General features: G+C 52.8%; 1 protein-coding gene across 1 annotated transcript; it reads left to right on the plus strand.

Annotated features, from left to right (window-relative positions):
* The first annotated feature begins 270 nt into the window (after positions 1 to 270).
* CDC25A (cell division cycle 25A) lies at positions 271 to 12,869 on the plus strand. The gene is made up of 16 exons (XM_050308134.1): positions 271 to 422; positions 2,394 to 2,473; positions 3,618 to 3,672; positions 4,561 to 4,596; positions 4,724 to 4,760; positions 5,123 to 5,224; positions 5,796 to 5,891; positions 6,525 to 6,659; positions 7,362 to 7,436; positions 8,044 to 8,193; positions 8,480 to 8,572; positions 9,001 to 9,063; positions 9,172 to 9,270; positions 10,272 to 10,402; positions 10,717 to 10,828; positions 12,170 to 12,869. Exons 1-16 carry the CDS (start codon positions 271 to 273, stop codon positions 12,308 to 12,310), a joined length of 1,557 nt encoding a protein of 518 aa, XP_050164091.1. The 3' UTR covers positions 12,311 to 12,869.
* The last annotated feature ends 504 nt before the right edge of the window (positions 12,870 to 13,373 follow it).

Consider the following 13,373-nt stretch of genomic DNA (forward strand, 5'->3'; position numbering starts at 1 on the left):
CTGCCTCGCCCTCCCATTAGCCCGGGGACCCGTCGATCACGGCCGGTGGGCGGGGCTCGGCCCCCGCTCGGCCGTTCCTACTGGTGGGAGCGCGCGCGGTGGGAGGGGGGGTTTGAAAAAAAACAACCCGCCCCCCCTCGCGCGCCGCGCGCTGATTGGCTGAGCCGCCGTTTGGCGCCAGCTTCGGAGAGGCCGACGGGTACCGGCTGGGGCCAAAGCGCCGCGGCGGCCGCGCTGACGGGAGCGCTGCGCTGTCCGCTGTCCGCTCCCATGGATCTCGCCCCCGCCGCCCTCCGCCGCCGCCGCCTCACGCTCGCCTCGCCGGCCTCCCCCGCCTCCCCCGCCGTGGTCAAGGCGCTCTTCCAGGACGAGCTCTCGCCCGTCTCCGACCTCCGCCTCAGCATGGAGCAGCTGGGCCGCGGGTGAGTCGGGGGGTGCCCTTCGAGGGCAGGCCCTGGGAACCCCCTTTTTATCATAACCCCCGCCCCCAAAAAAAAAAAAAGGGAGGCTCGAGGGTTTATCTCCCCCTTTCTTCCTTCTGTGCTGAGGGACCCCCTTTCCCCCCGCCGCTCTGGGGCCTTTACCCCCAACACCCCCCAGGGCCTTTTGTCCCCCTCCCGGACCCGCAGCGAGGCCTGGGGGGGCTCCCCCCCATGTACCAAACAAGGCCTCCAAGAGTCGTTTTCCTTCCGTTTCGTTCCCTCCCCCGCACTGGAGCCTTGTGGAGCTTCCCGCCTCCCAGTCCTTTGCTCCCCCAAACCCTCAGGGGTGTCCTTTAACCCCCCCTCACCTCCCAAACCCTCAGGGGTGTCCTTTAACCCCCCCACACCTCCCAAACCCTCAGGGGTGTCTTTACACCCAGAGCCCCAAGGGTGTCTCTTAACACCCCTCTTTCAAACCACCCCCCCCAAAAAAAAAAACCCAAACCCTCTTCAGGGATGTCCTTTACTCCCCAAATCCCAACTGCGAGGCCTCGAGGGATTGGAATTCATCTCCTTCCCTCTCCTTCCAAGAACAAGGCCTCGGGGAACTCATCCACCCTCCCCCCCCAAAAAAAAAAAAAAAAGCGAGGCCTCGTGGATTTCTCCTTCTCTTTCCTCCCCACCGCCGAATCGAGGCCTTGGGGGTCTCTTCATTCCCTCCTCCCTCCAGAAATGAGGCACTGAGGGCCTTGTCCTTCTTCCTCTCCTTCCAAACGCCCCCATGGCCTAAACCCGAGCCCTCCAGCCCCTCTTTTCCCAACCTTCCCCCCGCCCAAAAGGATGCCTGGAGGAGCTGTTTGCCCCCACCCCCTACCCGGAAAACTTCCCTGATTCCCTAAACACCCCCCGGCCCATTCCCAATGCCTCCACCTCCCCCATCCCACATGGATCCAGGGCCCCCTTCCCCCTCCTGTGTCCCACCCCTGCCTCTGCCCTGGGCATCCACCTCCCTCTCCTGTTCCCAGAACTCCAGCCATGCAGTTGTCTGTCCAGTTTTGCTCTTCCTGGTCTTTTTTAACCCCGTTGTTCCCTCCTGAGTGGCTCCTGCTTTGCCCTGGCCCTCTCTGGTCTCGATGAACCCTCCTGGTTTTGTGCTTGTTGATTTTTTTCCATCATTCTCGTTTTCCGCCATCACCTGCTTTAGGATCCTTCCCTCCTTCAGATTCCTGGGATTCCTGTAAGCCATTGGCAGTCCCCTCCATTAAATTAATCAGTTAACTTTTCTTTTATTTAAGTGAGCCTCCATATGATTTTCTTATCTCCCAGTGCTGGGCTTTAGTGGATGCAACAAAATGTGGGAGGCAACTCCTTATGGAAATGGGTTTGAATTTGGAGTTTGGCATTTTTTCCTTGGCAAAATCTGAATCAAAGGAGTGGCTGCCAGAGGGAGGGTTGCACTTCCAGCTGTGCTCTCTGAGAGAACTCCCTGGAGCGTGGTTTGGGAGGTGCTGATGTGATTTCAGGCACCAAAAAACAAGCTTCATGGCCAAGTCTGTAATTTTGAGGTATCAAAGCCTTCATTTGTGAGGGCACAGGCTCAGGGTGTGCTCTAAAAGGACACTGAACCCCCCAGAGCTGGTGTGAATGGAGAAATGGTCGGTGTGAGGAGACCAGGAAGGCAAGCAGGATAACTGCTGTGTTAAGTGACACTTCCCCTGTCTCAGAAGCCAAATTTGTAATGCTTTCAAACCCAAAACGTGAATCTTCAGGCCCTGTGGGTGTTGGGTCTGAGCCAGCAGTGACATTGTCCCTGTTGTCAGCAGCACCCAGAGCTCAGGGCAGTGCTCTGCAGGTTCTCCAGGTGGGAATGCCCTCACCTGGCTGATGATGAAGGTTCCAGGTGATGATCACCAGGCTGTTTTTGTTGCCTCAAAGAGCTTTTAAACCAAATCCCAAAACTTCCCTTTGCAGGCAGCGTGAGAACACGGAGCAGGACCCGGGGAACAAGAATGGACTGCAAAGATCTGCATCCTCGGAATCCACAGACTCAGGTACGGCCTTCCCAGTTAACAATTAATAATTAAGGGTTGAAAAGCAACGTGGTTTTCCACGGCTCCCACTGCAAGCAGCTGCCAGGCTTTGGATAGAGAGCCTTCCCTGCCTGCATTCCCACCATTCGTGGGGTGGCTCCTGGATACTGGTGTGGAAAACAGGGAGAAGGTGCTGGGATCCCACCTCTGAATGGGATCTCCTGGAGCTCCCGCCCTCTGGAGAGAAAACACCATCTGTTTTCTCTGCCTAAACCCAAACTGGGCCAACCCTGTGGTTTGGGGTTTCTTGTGTTTCTTCTGCTAACAGGAGCTGATTGTTTATCTGAAACGCTTCAGTTCTGAGACTTGCCTAGAAAGATTTCCTGTTTTTCAGATGAGAAGCTTTATCAGTGAAAATGAAACAAGCTCTTACCCTGTAACTTTTAGGCACAGAGAAGCTCTGGCACCTCACTGCTCCAGCTCAGGGAAATCAGTGTTTCCACCTGAATTTATGGCCCACTTTGAAGGCTCTTTTAGTCTAGAAAATAACTTTATGAACTTCTAAAACAGAAGTCCAGCTCACAGAGCAGGATAGAACAACCAACCTTGTTAAACCCTCGCTCTCTGCAGCTCCTCAGGAATCTATGTCTGAGTAACTTTGCAGCTCCACAGCATTTTGGTACGGACAAATGCAACGTTCTGCTTGGTTTGTCCTTATGAAGTGCTTCCTGTTCTTTCCAGTACATTAAGAAGGGCCTTTTGACTACTTTGTATTTTTTGGAATGAGCCCAGAATTTCTTCCTGGGAACAGGTGTAACTAAAAACATGGCTTAGGAAAAAAAAAAAAAACACCCAACCTAAAGGACTAAACTGTTTGTTTGTTAAGGTGTGTGGGAGAGAATAAGCCAAGAGTATTCCATGTGACAGTCTAGGCAGGGCTAGGGTGGTGTGTTTTTTTTAATTACTCCTGGTTTTCCCCAAGCACTTCATTATCCATGTCCAAATCCAACCTTAAGGAGTGCCTGTAACCCTTATTTGGGGGTGAGGCTGCAGGTTGGGCTTTCCACACGAGTTCCCCGGGTCCTTCTGTGGGAATGTGCAGCAGTGTCCAGTATTCCCTGTTTCCTGGGTACTGATCACCAGGAATTGTGTGTGTGCTCTGCAGGTTTGGCTCTGGATTCCCCGGGCCCTGCGAGCTCCGGCGACGCCATGGAGGACACGTACGTAACCACCACGTGTTAGACCCGACTTGGGCACGCTGCATCACGAACAGATGGGGCCTGATGGGGCTTTTCCTTTGCTGGCACATGTGGGCTCTCCCCTCGTGAGCTGCTCCGTGTGCTCCAGGGCTGGGGGTGCTGGGAAGGGCCCTGCCTGTGTCCCAGGGCACTGAGGTGTCAGCTCTGAGTTCAGCTGTTGTGCCACACACCTTAACCAGGAGTCTGAGGCTGCTCCAGCTTGCATCTAAATTGCAGTTTCCAGCACTTAAATGATGCTTTTCTGTGCCTTGACTGGTCACAGAATCCCAGAATCACTGAAGCTGGAAAAGACCTCTAAGATCATCAGGTCCAACCTTTGACCCATCACCGCCTTGTCAGCTAGACCTGATGCCAAGCACTTGCTCTGAGCTTTGAGCTTGCCACTCCCAATTAGATTATTTTTTTTCCCTAATCTACTCCCAGGGATGGGGACAGACGCCCTTAGTCCCTGATTTACCGAGCTCTTCCTCCTTCAGCCTCACTTCTTGTCTGAACAGTGCTGGAAAGAATTTAGGGGAAGGAGGGGAGAAGGGGTCTGTGAGTGTTTCAAAAATTAGGATGGGATAAGCTGGCTGTAAATAGGGTTTGGGAAAGACAAGTGTCATTAAGAAGCAGGTTGCCCAGAGCTGCTGTGGCTGCCCCATCCCTGGGAGTGTCCCAGGCCAGGTTGGATGGGCTTGGAGCAACCTGGGATAGTGGAAGGTGTCACTGCCCATGGCAGGTGGTGGGAATGGATGATCCTTAAGATCCCTTCCAACCCAAACCATCCTGGGATTCTATGTTGGCTTGTGCTTGGCATAACCCTTACATATAGGGCTGACTTTTAACGTGCATCTCTCTTGCTTTTAGGTTTGAGAAAGCAATTCTCAAATCCAGCAGACTGAAGTGAGTATAATTCTGTTTTAAACTCTTAGTGTCTGCTGTAGCTTATGGAGTTGGGGGGGGGGGTTGAGTTTTAATCATGTCTTTTAGAGAAAATGTTGCAATAAATCTCTGTTCTTTCTCATTGCAGCCTTCGAATACCTTTCAGGAGAATACACTCCCTGCCAGTAAGTGAGAGTGGTTGTGATGCTCTGTAAATGCTGTAGGATTTAACACGTTCCTGGTTGAATACACTGCCTAACTTGTTCATTTTCTGGCTGCAAAACCAGCTGCTTGAGGGTGCTCAGTGCAGACTGTCAGAATTGCAGCTGGTACGTTCTAAATCTCACTTGAGTTCCCGTGAAATCTCCGTGGTGTGGCTCCATCGCTGCTGCAGTGGAAGCATTTCGGTACCTGTGCCGAGATGTCAGCAAAGTTTCCTTTGCACAGATTCATGGCCAGAGACTTGGCAGTCTTTATTAACCCCTCCTGTGCTTAAAATGTGGCTGGTACATGATACTGAACTGGTGCTTTTGTGTGATCATTGTAGCAAAATCTGCTGGGATCCAGCCCTGCCCTGAAGAGAAACCATTCAGATTCTCTGGACAGCGATGCTTTTCAGCCATTGGCACAAGATGAAAATAAGGAGAATGTAAGTGATGAATAGAGTTAGAGATGAATAAAAATTGGGAAGATTCTGAATGTGCAGCTCCACCACTAACCCTGACTCCTTTTTGGCTGTGGCAAGGGAGGAGGTATTCTCTCTACTTGCTTTAAAGAATTCCAAGGGCTGCCTCCATGAAGCTGTTTGGGTAGATTGACCCATCTCTTCCCACTGCTGCCATGGATTCCTCATGGAATCAGTGCCCTTTGGCTGCTGGGAATCCCATGGATGGGACTCTTGACAGGTCTGCAGGAGAGGACACAGCTTTGGCTGCCTTCAAAAATGATGTATTTTGGAGAGAAGTCGACTGACAGGGATAGAAAAGCCTTCAGCCTGTAGGTGATTTCAGGAGCATAAATTTTGGATTATGTTAAATGAAACACTTGTAACATCTTTCATTTGAAAACATTCACCTTCAGGCCATTCCTGTTGGCAGCAGGGAGCTTAAATCCAAAATGTCAGGTAGTTTTAAAAAAAAGCCATAAGGAAAAAATGATCCAAGCAACTCACACAGTTTGTCATTTTAGTAAAATGATTGTTTTCCTCCTTTTTAATTCAGGAGTCATTTGAGTTTAAGAAGCCAACCAAACCAGCTTCTCGTTGCTTCCGTGATGGAAGGGCTGGAGCAAGGCAGAATTCATCTCCAGCTCAGATTGTAAGTTCTTGTAAACTAATTCTCACCTAATTCTTTGCTGCCCGCTCTCTGGGAGGAAGAAAAATTGCATCAGGGTTCGAAGGCAGTCCTGTCAATCACTACTGCTCAGGTGCCAAATGGAAAGGCTTATTTATCTGCCAGATAAGAAAAATTTTTCTCACCTCTGAGATGGTCAGAAATTTGAAATGTGGATTGTTCTGGGAAGGATGAGTCAGTGCAGAGCTGAGGTTCTGCTGCAGTAATTGAAGGGAGTGTGGGCTCTGATGTGGAATTGGAAGTGATTTCACTATCACTTCTGTTGAGGCTGATGTGTTTGGAACAACAACTCTAGCTGTGCAGAAAAGGCTGGATTTTGTGTCCAGATGTGACACCCAGGGAGAAAATGCGACCTTATTCGTATCCTGTTGCTCAGAAAAAGCAACTGAAAAATCGTGATGGGTCCTTGCACAGAAACAGGGCTGGGGCCCAAGTCTTGTCTCAACTCCTTGAGTCTGGCAGCCCTTCATCCTGCCCATTGTCCTCTTTGCTCCATAGGGAGGAGCGACCACGGTGTTCCCTGTGGTGCAGGAAGCTCGTGGCATCAGCTCTGGGAAGAGAAGGAATGTTGTTAAAATTAAAGGTGTCTTCTCTCAGGTTCCCATGGATGAAACACCCTCGGGTGAGCAGGAGAACTACAGGCCAGCCTTCCTGCAGCAGCATTCCCTGACCTCCTCGGAGAGCGAGGACGACGACGGATTCCTGGAGCTGCTGGATGACCAGGATTTGAAGGTATGTGCAAAGGGAATGGGATGGAGATCCCAAATACAGTTCTGCCTGCTGCTGCTGTGTGTGTCTGTGGTGCAGGTGTGTTCTGGCACAAGTGGGTGTGCTCAGTCAAGCTGCAATAGGTTTAGGGAATCATAGAATCCCAGAGGGGTTTGGGTTGGAAGGAACCTCAAAGACCATCCAGTTCCAGCCCCCTGCCATGTGCAGGGACACCTCCCACTAGGAGATGAGTTATCACCGTCTTTTTCAACTCACACTGTGGTATCTCTATCTTACAAGTGTTCTTTCCTAGTGCAGACGGTGGGATTTGTTTGGTGTGTGAACCAGGAAGTTATTTTTAGCTGGAGAACTGCGTTACGAGGAGAATTATTGGAACAGTTGGCATTTTTCTTTAGAAAACTTGCTGGAAAGCTCAGAGGTGGTGTTTGCTTTGGAGCCACTTAAATAGAAGACTGTTTCCAAGTGATTTGGAGATGCTTAATGCTCTGGAGGATCATCACCTGTTGATGTGTCGATGAACTGACATAACTCCAGCCTGTCTCAGCTCGGGTCTGTGGTTTCACTGAGCACTGGCCTGATGACAGAGTTAAACTCCTGAAGCTGCCGTGGCAGCTGAACCCAGCTGGCATGCTTGCCCCAGCCGTGCAGGAGCTGTGTTTACAGCCCGTGGGGCAGCAGGTGGGGTGACCCTGGTTTCCCCCTCAGAACGACGAGGAGGTGCCGTCGGACGTGGCGAGCCTCTGGACCGCGCCGCTGGTCACGAGGAGAGCGGACAATCGGGTGAGTGTCACGGCACAGAGACCGGCCTTTGTCCTGCCACTGCCACTGCTGGCACGAGCGATCCCTGCTGCCAACTGTATCCCTAAGGACAACAGCAAAACAAGCCTGGCATAACCCCTGGCAGCACTCCCTTGTCTCTGAAGCTGCTTGCCTGGAAGACTTGGTCGGTGTGGAACATTTATAGGCATTACGTTTCTTTATACGCTTCACAAACTGTGAGGAAATCTTGACTTCCCTTATCAGAATCTTGTTGGCATAGCTGGAATTCGCCCTGCACAGGCTCACCTGGAATGCTGATCCCCTGATAAGAGACTGGGAAGGGAGTTTAGACTCCAGTAAAAAACTCCTTGATCTGCTGATGGATTGGCTGATAATTGGTGTAGAGCACTTCTTCTTTCTTAGGGTGCTGCAAGCTCCCCCAGTCCCCCCAGTAACAAGTGTTACTGGACATGCAAAGCCTGAATAATTCAAATTACCATCCTGCAGTTGCTGTGCAGTGGTGGTGTCCTAAACAAGGCAAAATCTGTAACAATCTGTAATCCTGAGGCTTGTTTATTTCCCAAGCTAAAGCTTTGCTGGACGACTCAACTCCTCTCCTTCCTCACAGGCCAAACGGTGCCGCTTGTTTGGCTCTTCATCCGTGTCCAGCATTGCTGGAAGAACCACCCAGAAGAGGGTGGAGAGATCCCAGGAAGAGAATTCCCCAGGGAAAAGCAAGAAGAGGAAAAGCCTGCCTGGAACTTGCGAGGACCCAACGGTGGGTGACTCAGCGTCCAGTTTGGAACAGAGGACTGGTTGGGGGGGGATCTGATATTGGTGTCTGGGTTATGATGGTCAGCGGGAGCTTTTTTGGATGAAAAGGGAGATTTGGGGGAGCTGGGACACTACTTACATGTCCTGAACCTGAGCTTTGCCCCAGAACAGCAGGGAAGCTGAGGAGTCGGAATTCAGAGCTCTGGAGTAAAGTCTGAGTTCTCTGTTGTGGGAAACAGGGAATGGGATGTGTCTGCAGCCAGTGCTGATCTCTAACCTGTGTCCTGCAGAGTCTGAAGCTGGTGAGGACCCAACCCTCCACAGCAGAGATCGAGAGCATTTTGGACAGTGACCAGAGAGACCTGATTGGGGACTTCTCCAAGGTAATGCAAGGGATTCCATGGCCAGGTGTTTGCTGGAGTGTCCCCATGGCCTCTCCTGGTGGGGATGTCTGAAACCAGCCCCCTAAAGCCCTCCCTTTACAGGGGCTTTGCTTCTGCTACATAAATCTTGCTTGGTTGGACTTGATGATCTTGGAGGTCTTCTCCAACCTTAGCCATTCTGTGATCCTCAAACACTGAGGAGAGGCTGTTGGTGAGAAGGGACAGGTTAGACACAAAGTCATTAATTTGTGGTTTAAGACCTGCAAAACCCCTCTGGTGTAGGAGCCAAAAATTAAATTCTGTCCCTGACTTTGAAAGTCTCAGTTTTAAGTTCCGAAGAGATTCTTGTCAGCAAAGTATCTGTCAAAAGAATGAACTGCTGGGTGCTGTGACTCACATCTGGATTTTCTCCATCCTGTCTGTCTTAGAGTTACTTACTTGACACTGTTGATGGGAAACATCAGGATTTAAAATACATCGACTCAGAAATGGTGAGTGCTCCAAGGAGAGGCAGAAACATTACTTACTGGGGTTAGGGGACAACACAAAAACGTCTTGAAACAACTGAACTCTTTCTTTTTTGTGGGTTCTTTTCTCAGATTGTGTCTGTGCTGACTGGGAAGTTTGAGAGCTTCATCAAGCAGTGTGTGATAATGGACTGCAGATACCCCTACGAGTATGAAGGAGGGCACATCAAGGTATGTTGACCCTGTAAGAGCAACCCAGAGGGGTCTGAAGTTGCAATGTGGGGTCACTTGGCCCCCCATGGGGCTGACTTTTATCCAAGGCCGTGTGGATTTGTTATTCCTGAGGTGTCCCACTGGGGTCCTGTCACACCTGGGTCTTGGACACTGAGCTCACACTTGGCTCATAAAGTGCCTTTTCCTCTCAGAGGGGAGTGTTGTGCCCTCCTTAAGCACAGGAGGGGGCCTGTGTGGCCATCAGGGAGGTGTTTCCAGAGGAAGGATGTAAGACACTCAGTGTGCAACATCCTGGTGTCCAGGGAAGCTACAGTTGGAATATTAAACTTCATTTAAAGCACAGACTTCAAAGAACAAAGGGCTGTGCAAAACATAACCAGGAACAGATCACCCAGAGAGGATGTGGCCTTAGAGCAGGGCCTAAAGGGGCTCCAGGAGAGCTGGAGAGGGACTGGGGACAAGGCATGGAGGGACAGGACACAGGAAATGGCTTCCCACTGCCAGAGGGCACAGAGAGATGGGATATTGGAAAGGAATTCCTCACTATGAGGGTGGGCAGGCCCTGGCACAGGTTGCCCAGAGCAGCTGTGGCTGCTCCTGGAACCCTGGCAGTGTCCAAGGCCAGGCTGGAGCAGCCTGGGCTGGTGGAAGGCGTCCCTGCCCATGGCAGGGGATGGCACTGGATGATCCTTGAGGTCCCTTCCAACCCAGACCACTCTGGGATTCTGTAACTGATCCTGAACATTGCTGCTTGATCAAAGGCCATCCCAAAGACATGAGATGAGGAGGGACATCCAAGGAGCCACAGCCTCCAGGTGCTGAATTGTCCACCTGAGCCGGGTCTTGGTCACCCAGAGCCAGTCCCGGACTCTGTGGTGTCCCGGTGGGGTTTGGGGCTGTGTTGAGGGAGGGTTCCAGAGCTGCTCCAGCAAACCAAGGTGAGGAAACTGCTCTCGAGGAAGTGGGATGAGTTTGTTCCGCTCCCCCTGCCCTTGCAGGGTGCCATAAACCTGCACATGGAGGAGGACGTGGAGAACTACCTGCTGAAGCAGCCGATCGAGCCGGCGGAGAACAAGCGGGTCATCGTGGTGTTCTACTGCGAGTTCTCCTCGGAGCGGGGCCCTCGCATGTGAGTCCCACGCCCTGCAGAGGGACCTGGGCAGTGCTGGGAGCGCAGCTGGGGGGTGGCACCACCGGCACACGGGGATTGTCACCTGGCAGGGCTGTGGCACAGCCCGGGGTGGGAGTGGCCGTGCTGGGCTCGGCTGGAGCGCTGGGCTGTTCAGAGGGAAAGGGGAAAACCGGTGCACTGTGGCCGTGTGGGTCCTCAGCCCTTCCTGAGAGGCAGCAGCAGACTGCTGGGATCCCAGGGAGTCTGGGGTGAGAGCTGGCTTTGGGTGTTGTCTGTAGAACTCAGGGTTTATCAGGACCTTCCCCCTGCAGGTGCCGGTTCGTGCGGGAGCAGGACAGGCTGAGCAACGAGTACCCCAGCCTGCACTACCCTGAGCTCTACGTGCTCAAGGGGGGCTACAAGGATTTCTTCTCCAGATGCAGGGTAAGGAACTTCCTCCCAGACTGTGGATTCCCATCCCTGGAAGTGTTCAGGGCTTGGAGCAGCCCCATCTAGTAAAAGGTGTCCCTGCCCATGGCAGGGGGTGCAACAACATCTTGAAGGTCCTTTCCAACCCAAACCACCCCATGATTGTTCTGTGATCTCTTTCACGCTCAGAGGAGAAGTGGTAGATAAATATTATTAACTTATTCATACTCAGACTTGTCATTGGGCCAGAGTGGTTTGGCTGGGGTGGCTTTTCTGCTCTCAGTGCTCTGTTCCCAGAGCAGCTCAGGTTTGGCTCTCTCAGCCTGTTCCTTCCCTCAGAGCTGTTTTCCTGCCATAGCTGAAAGGTTTTTCCAGTTGTCTCAGAGGTAAAATAGAAAAGTGGTTTCTGCCCTTTTAGAACAAACTGTCACTGAGGGAAGGGACTTAAGGCTGCTCAGCCTGCACAGAGCAGGGGAGAAGACAAAGCTTGACAGTAATTGCTGGAGAACAAATGGAAACCTCAGGTCTCCTCCAGTCCTGAAACAGCAAAATTGGAAACCTGAGCTTGGAGTTTTCACCCTCTGATTCAGACAAGGAAACTAAAGAACACCCCACAGCTCTTCCCAGCACCTTGAGGGTGGGATGTCTCCTGTCACTTGGCTTTTGCTCCTGCAGCATTTCCATGGCTGGACTCTCTCCAGCGCTCCTGGGGTCTGTCCTGCTGCTCTGGCACAAACAGGCCATGGCCTGGCTGTCACCTCAGCCCCTCACACTTCAGAGTATCCCTCAGATTGCCTTCCTGGTGTGTTTTCAGGGAGATGGGAGATACCTGGCCTGTCCATGGCCTGTTGGATGGGGTTGTCATCTCCTTCCTGCTGGGCCCAGGGGGAGATGCTGGTGTTGGTGGCACTGGGTGCTGCCCAGTTGTGCTCTCCCTGTGGTCTGCTGGCTCCCCTGGGGTGATGGACAGGTGGGATTTGGGCTGTCCCCTGTGGGGTTTGGGCTGTCCCTGTCCCGGGGAGGGGTGGCCGAGGCCTCAAGGTGGCAGCACGGAACAGCCGATGGGGCTCCCATCCCGAGGCTCGGGGAGAGCCTGCCCGTCCTGCCTCCCAGGGTGAGCACCAGGGAAACCCAGCCTGCCAGAAAATGTGGGAGGAGAGCCCTGCACCCAGGGTTTGGTAGCTGGGGTCTGAATATCCCCGGGCTCCGAGTGTCTGGTGTGGAGCTCCCACGTGGGGCAGGGGGGTCTGTCCCTGTGTGTGCCGGGGGTGGTGGTTCTGGTGGCTGCTGCCAGGCTGTGCCAGTGGGATCCTCACCCCTGTGGCACCGAGGTGACAGCAGCTCCTGTCTCCCCAGAGCTTCTGCGAGCCCCAGAGCTACCGCCCGATGCACCACAAGGACTTTAAGGAGGACCTGAAGAGGTTCCGCACCAAGAGCCGGACCTGGGCCGGGGAGAAGAGCAAGAGGGAGATGTACAGTCGCCTGAAGAAGCTCTGAGGGCTGCAGGGACCCAGCACGGACTGTCCAGCGTGGGAGGCCTGCCCTGCCTCTCTCCTCCTCTGTTTGCTCCCTGGGAACTCCTGGAACTCGGGGCTCCGGGCCCGGATCCGGCCGGGAGCCGCCTTTGGTTATTTTTGTTACATTGCTTGGTGAAAAATGGCTTCTTGTGTTCTGTGCCTCCCCCAGAGCGCCCGGGGAGGGGTGGGGAGACACCCGTGGGGCTGTGCTGGGGCCTGGGGCAGCAGTGTTGAGGGTGTTTTAGTGCCTGTTATTTTTTTTAACTGCTCGATTTTATTTAAATACAGTCAAATGAAGCCAATACTGCTGCGGTTGGATCATCTGGGGTCTACTTAAACCTGCTCTCTACCCCAGGGCATCCTGCTGGTGGAGGGGTGGGGGCTAATTATTGTACTCAGCTGCAGCTTTGGTTCCATGTAGTGTTTGTGGTGAAGGAAAATGGGAAATGTCCCGTTACAGCTCGAGGTTCCCACCTCAGCCTTTGAAAGCCCATCTAAGAGGAATTGCCTGTTCATAAATATCATGTTCACCTCGTTTACTTCAGGTTGTTTTATTTCATAGTCTCTTTCTGTAGCTTTAGAGGAGTTGGTGTTTTGAAGGAGGGAGAATTTCTGGGGGGTCAGCAGTGGGATGATCCCAGGAGCACCAGGGAGCAAAGCTGTTGATTTTCTGTCGCCGCTGCCTCCGAGGCTGTGAGTTGTTATCCTGAAACATTCCCAGGACAGAGCGTGTGGGGAATCCTGGGAGGCTGCTCCCACACCTGGGGGTGACTGTGGCCACTTCTCCCTCTGCCAGGAAAGGCAGGAAGTAAATTAATCCCTGAAGGAAGAGGAACTTCCTCGGCAGCCTTGGGCCCTGCAGCTGAGGAAGTTCTGCTGTGCCAGCCCCAAAACTGCTTGGCTGCTGATTTTTGGGGTCACATCAGCCCCACCTCTTCAGTCCTGCAGCAGCCCCAGGGATTTTGGGGTGTGATGGTGCTGGGGCTCATCTTCCTCATGCACCAACTCCCTGGAGAAACTGGTGCTGCCTGGGAGCATCGGGG

This window comes from Myiozetetes cayanensis, unplaced genomic scaffold, assembly GCF_022539395.1.
Source record: "Myiozetetes cayanensis isolate MyiCay16 unplaced genomic scaffold, myiCay2020 scf1, whole genome shotgun sequence".
In the NCBI taxonomy this organism is placed as follows: domain Eukaryota; kingdom Metazoa; phylum Chordata; class Aves; order Passeriformes; family Tyrannidae; genus Myiozetetes; species Myiozetetes cayanensis.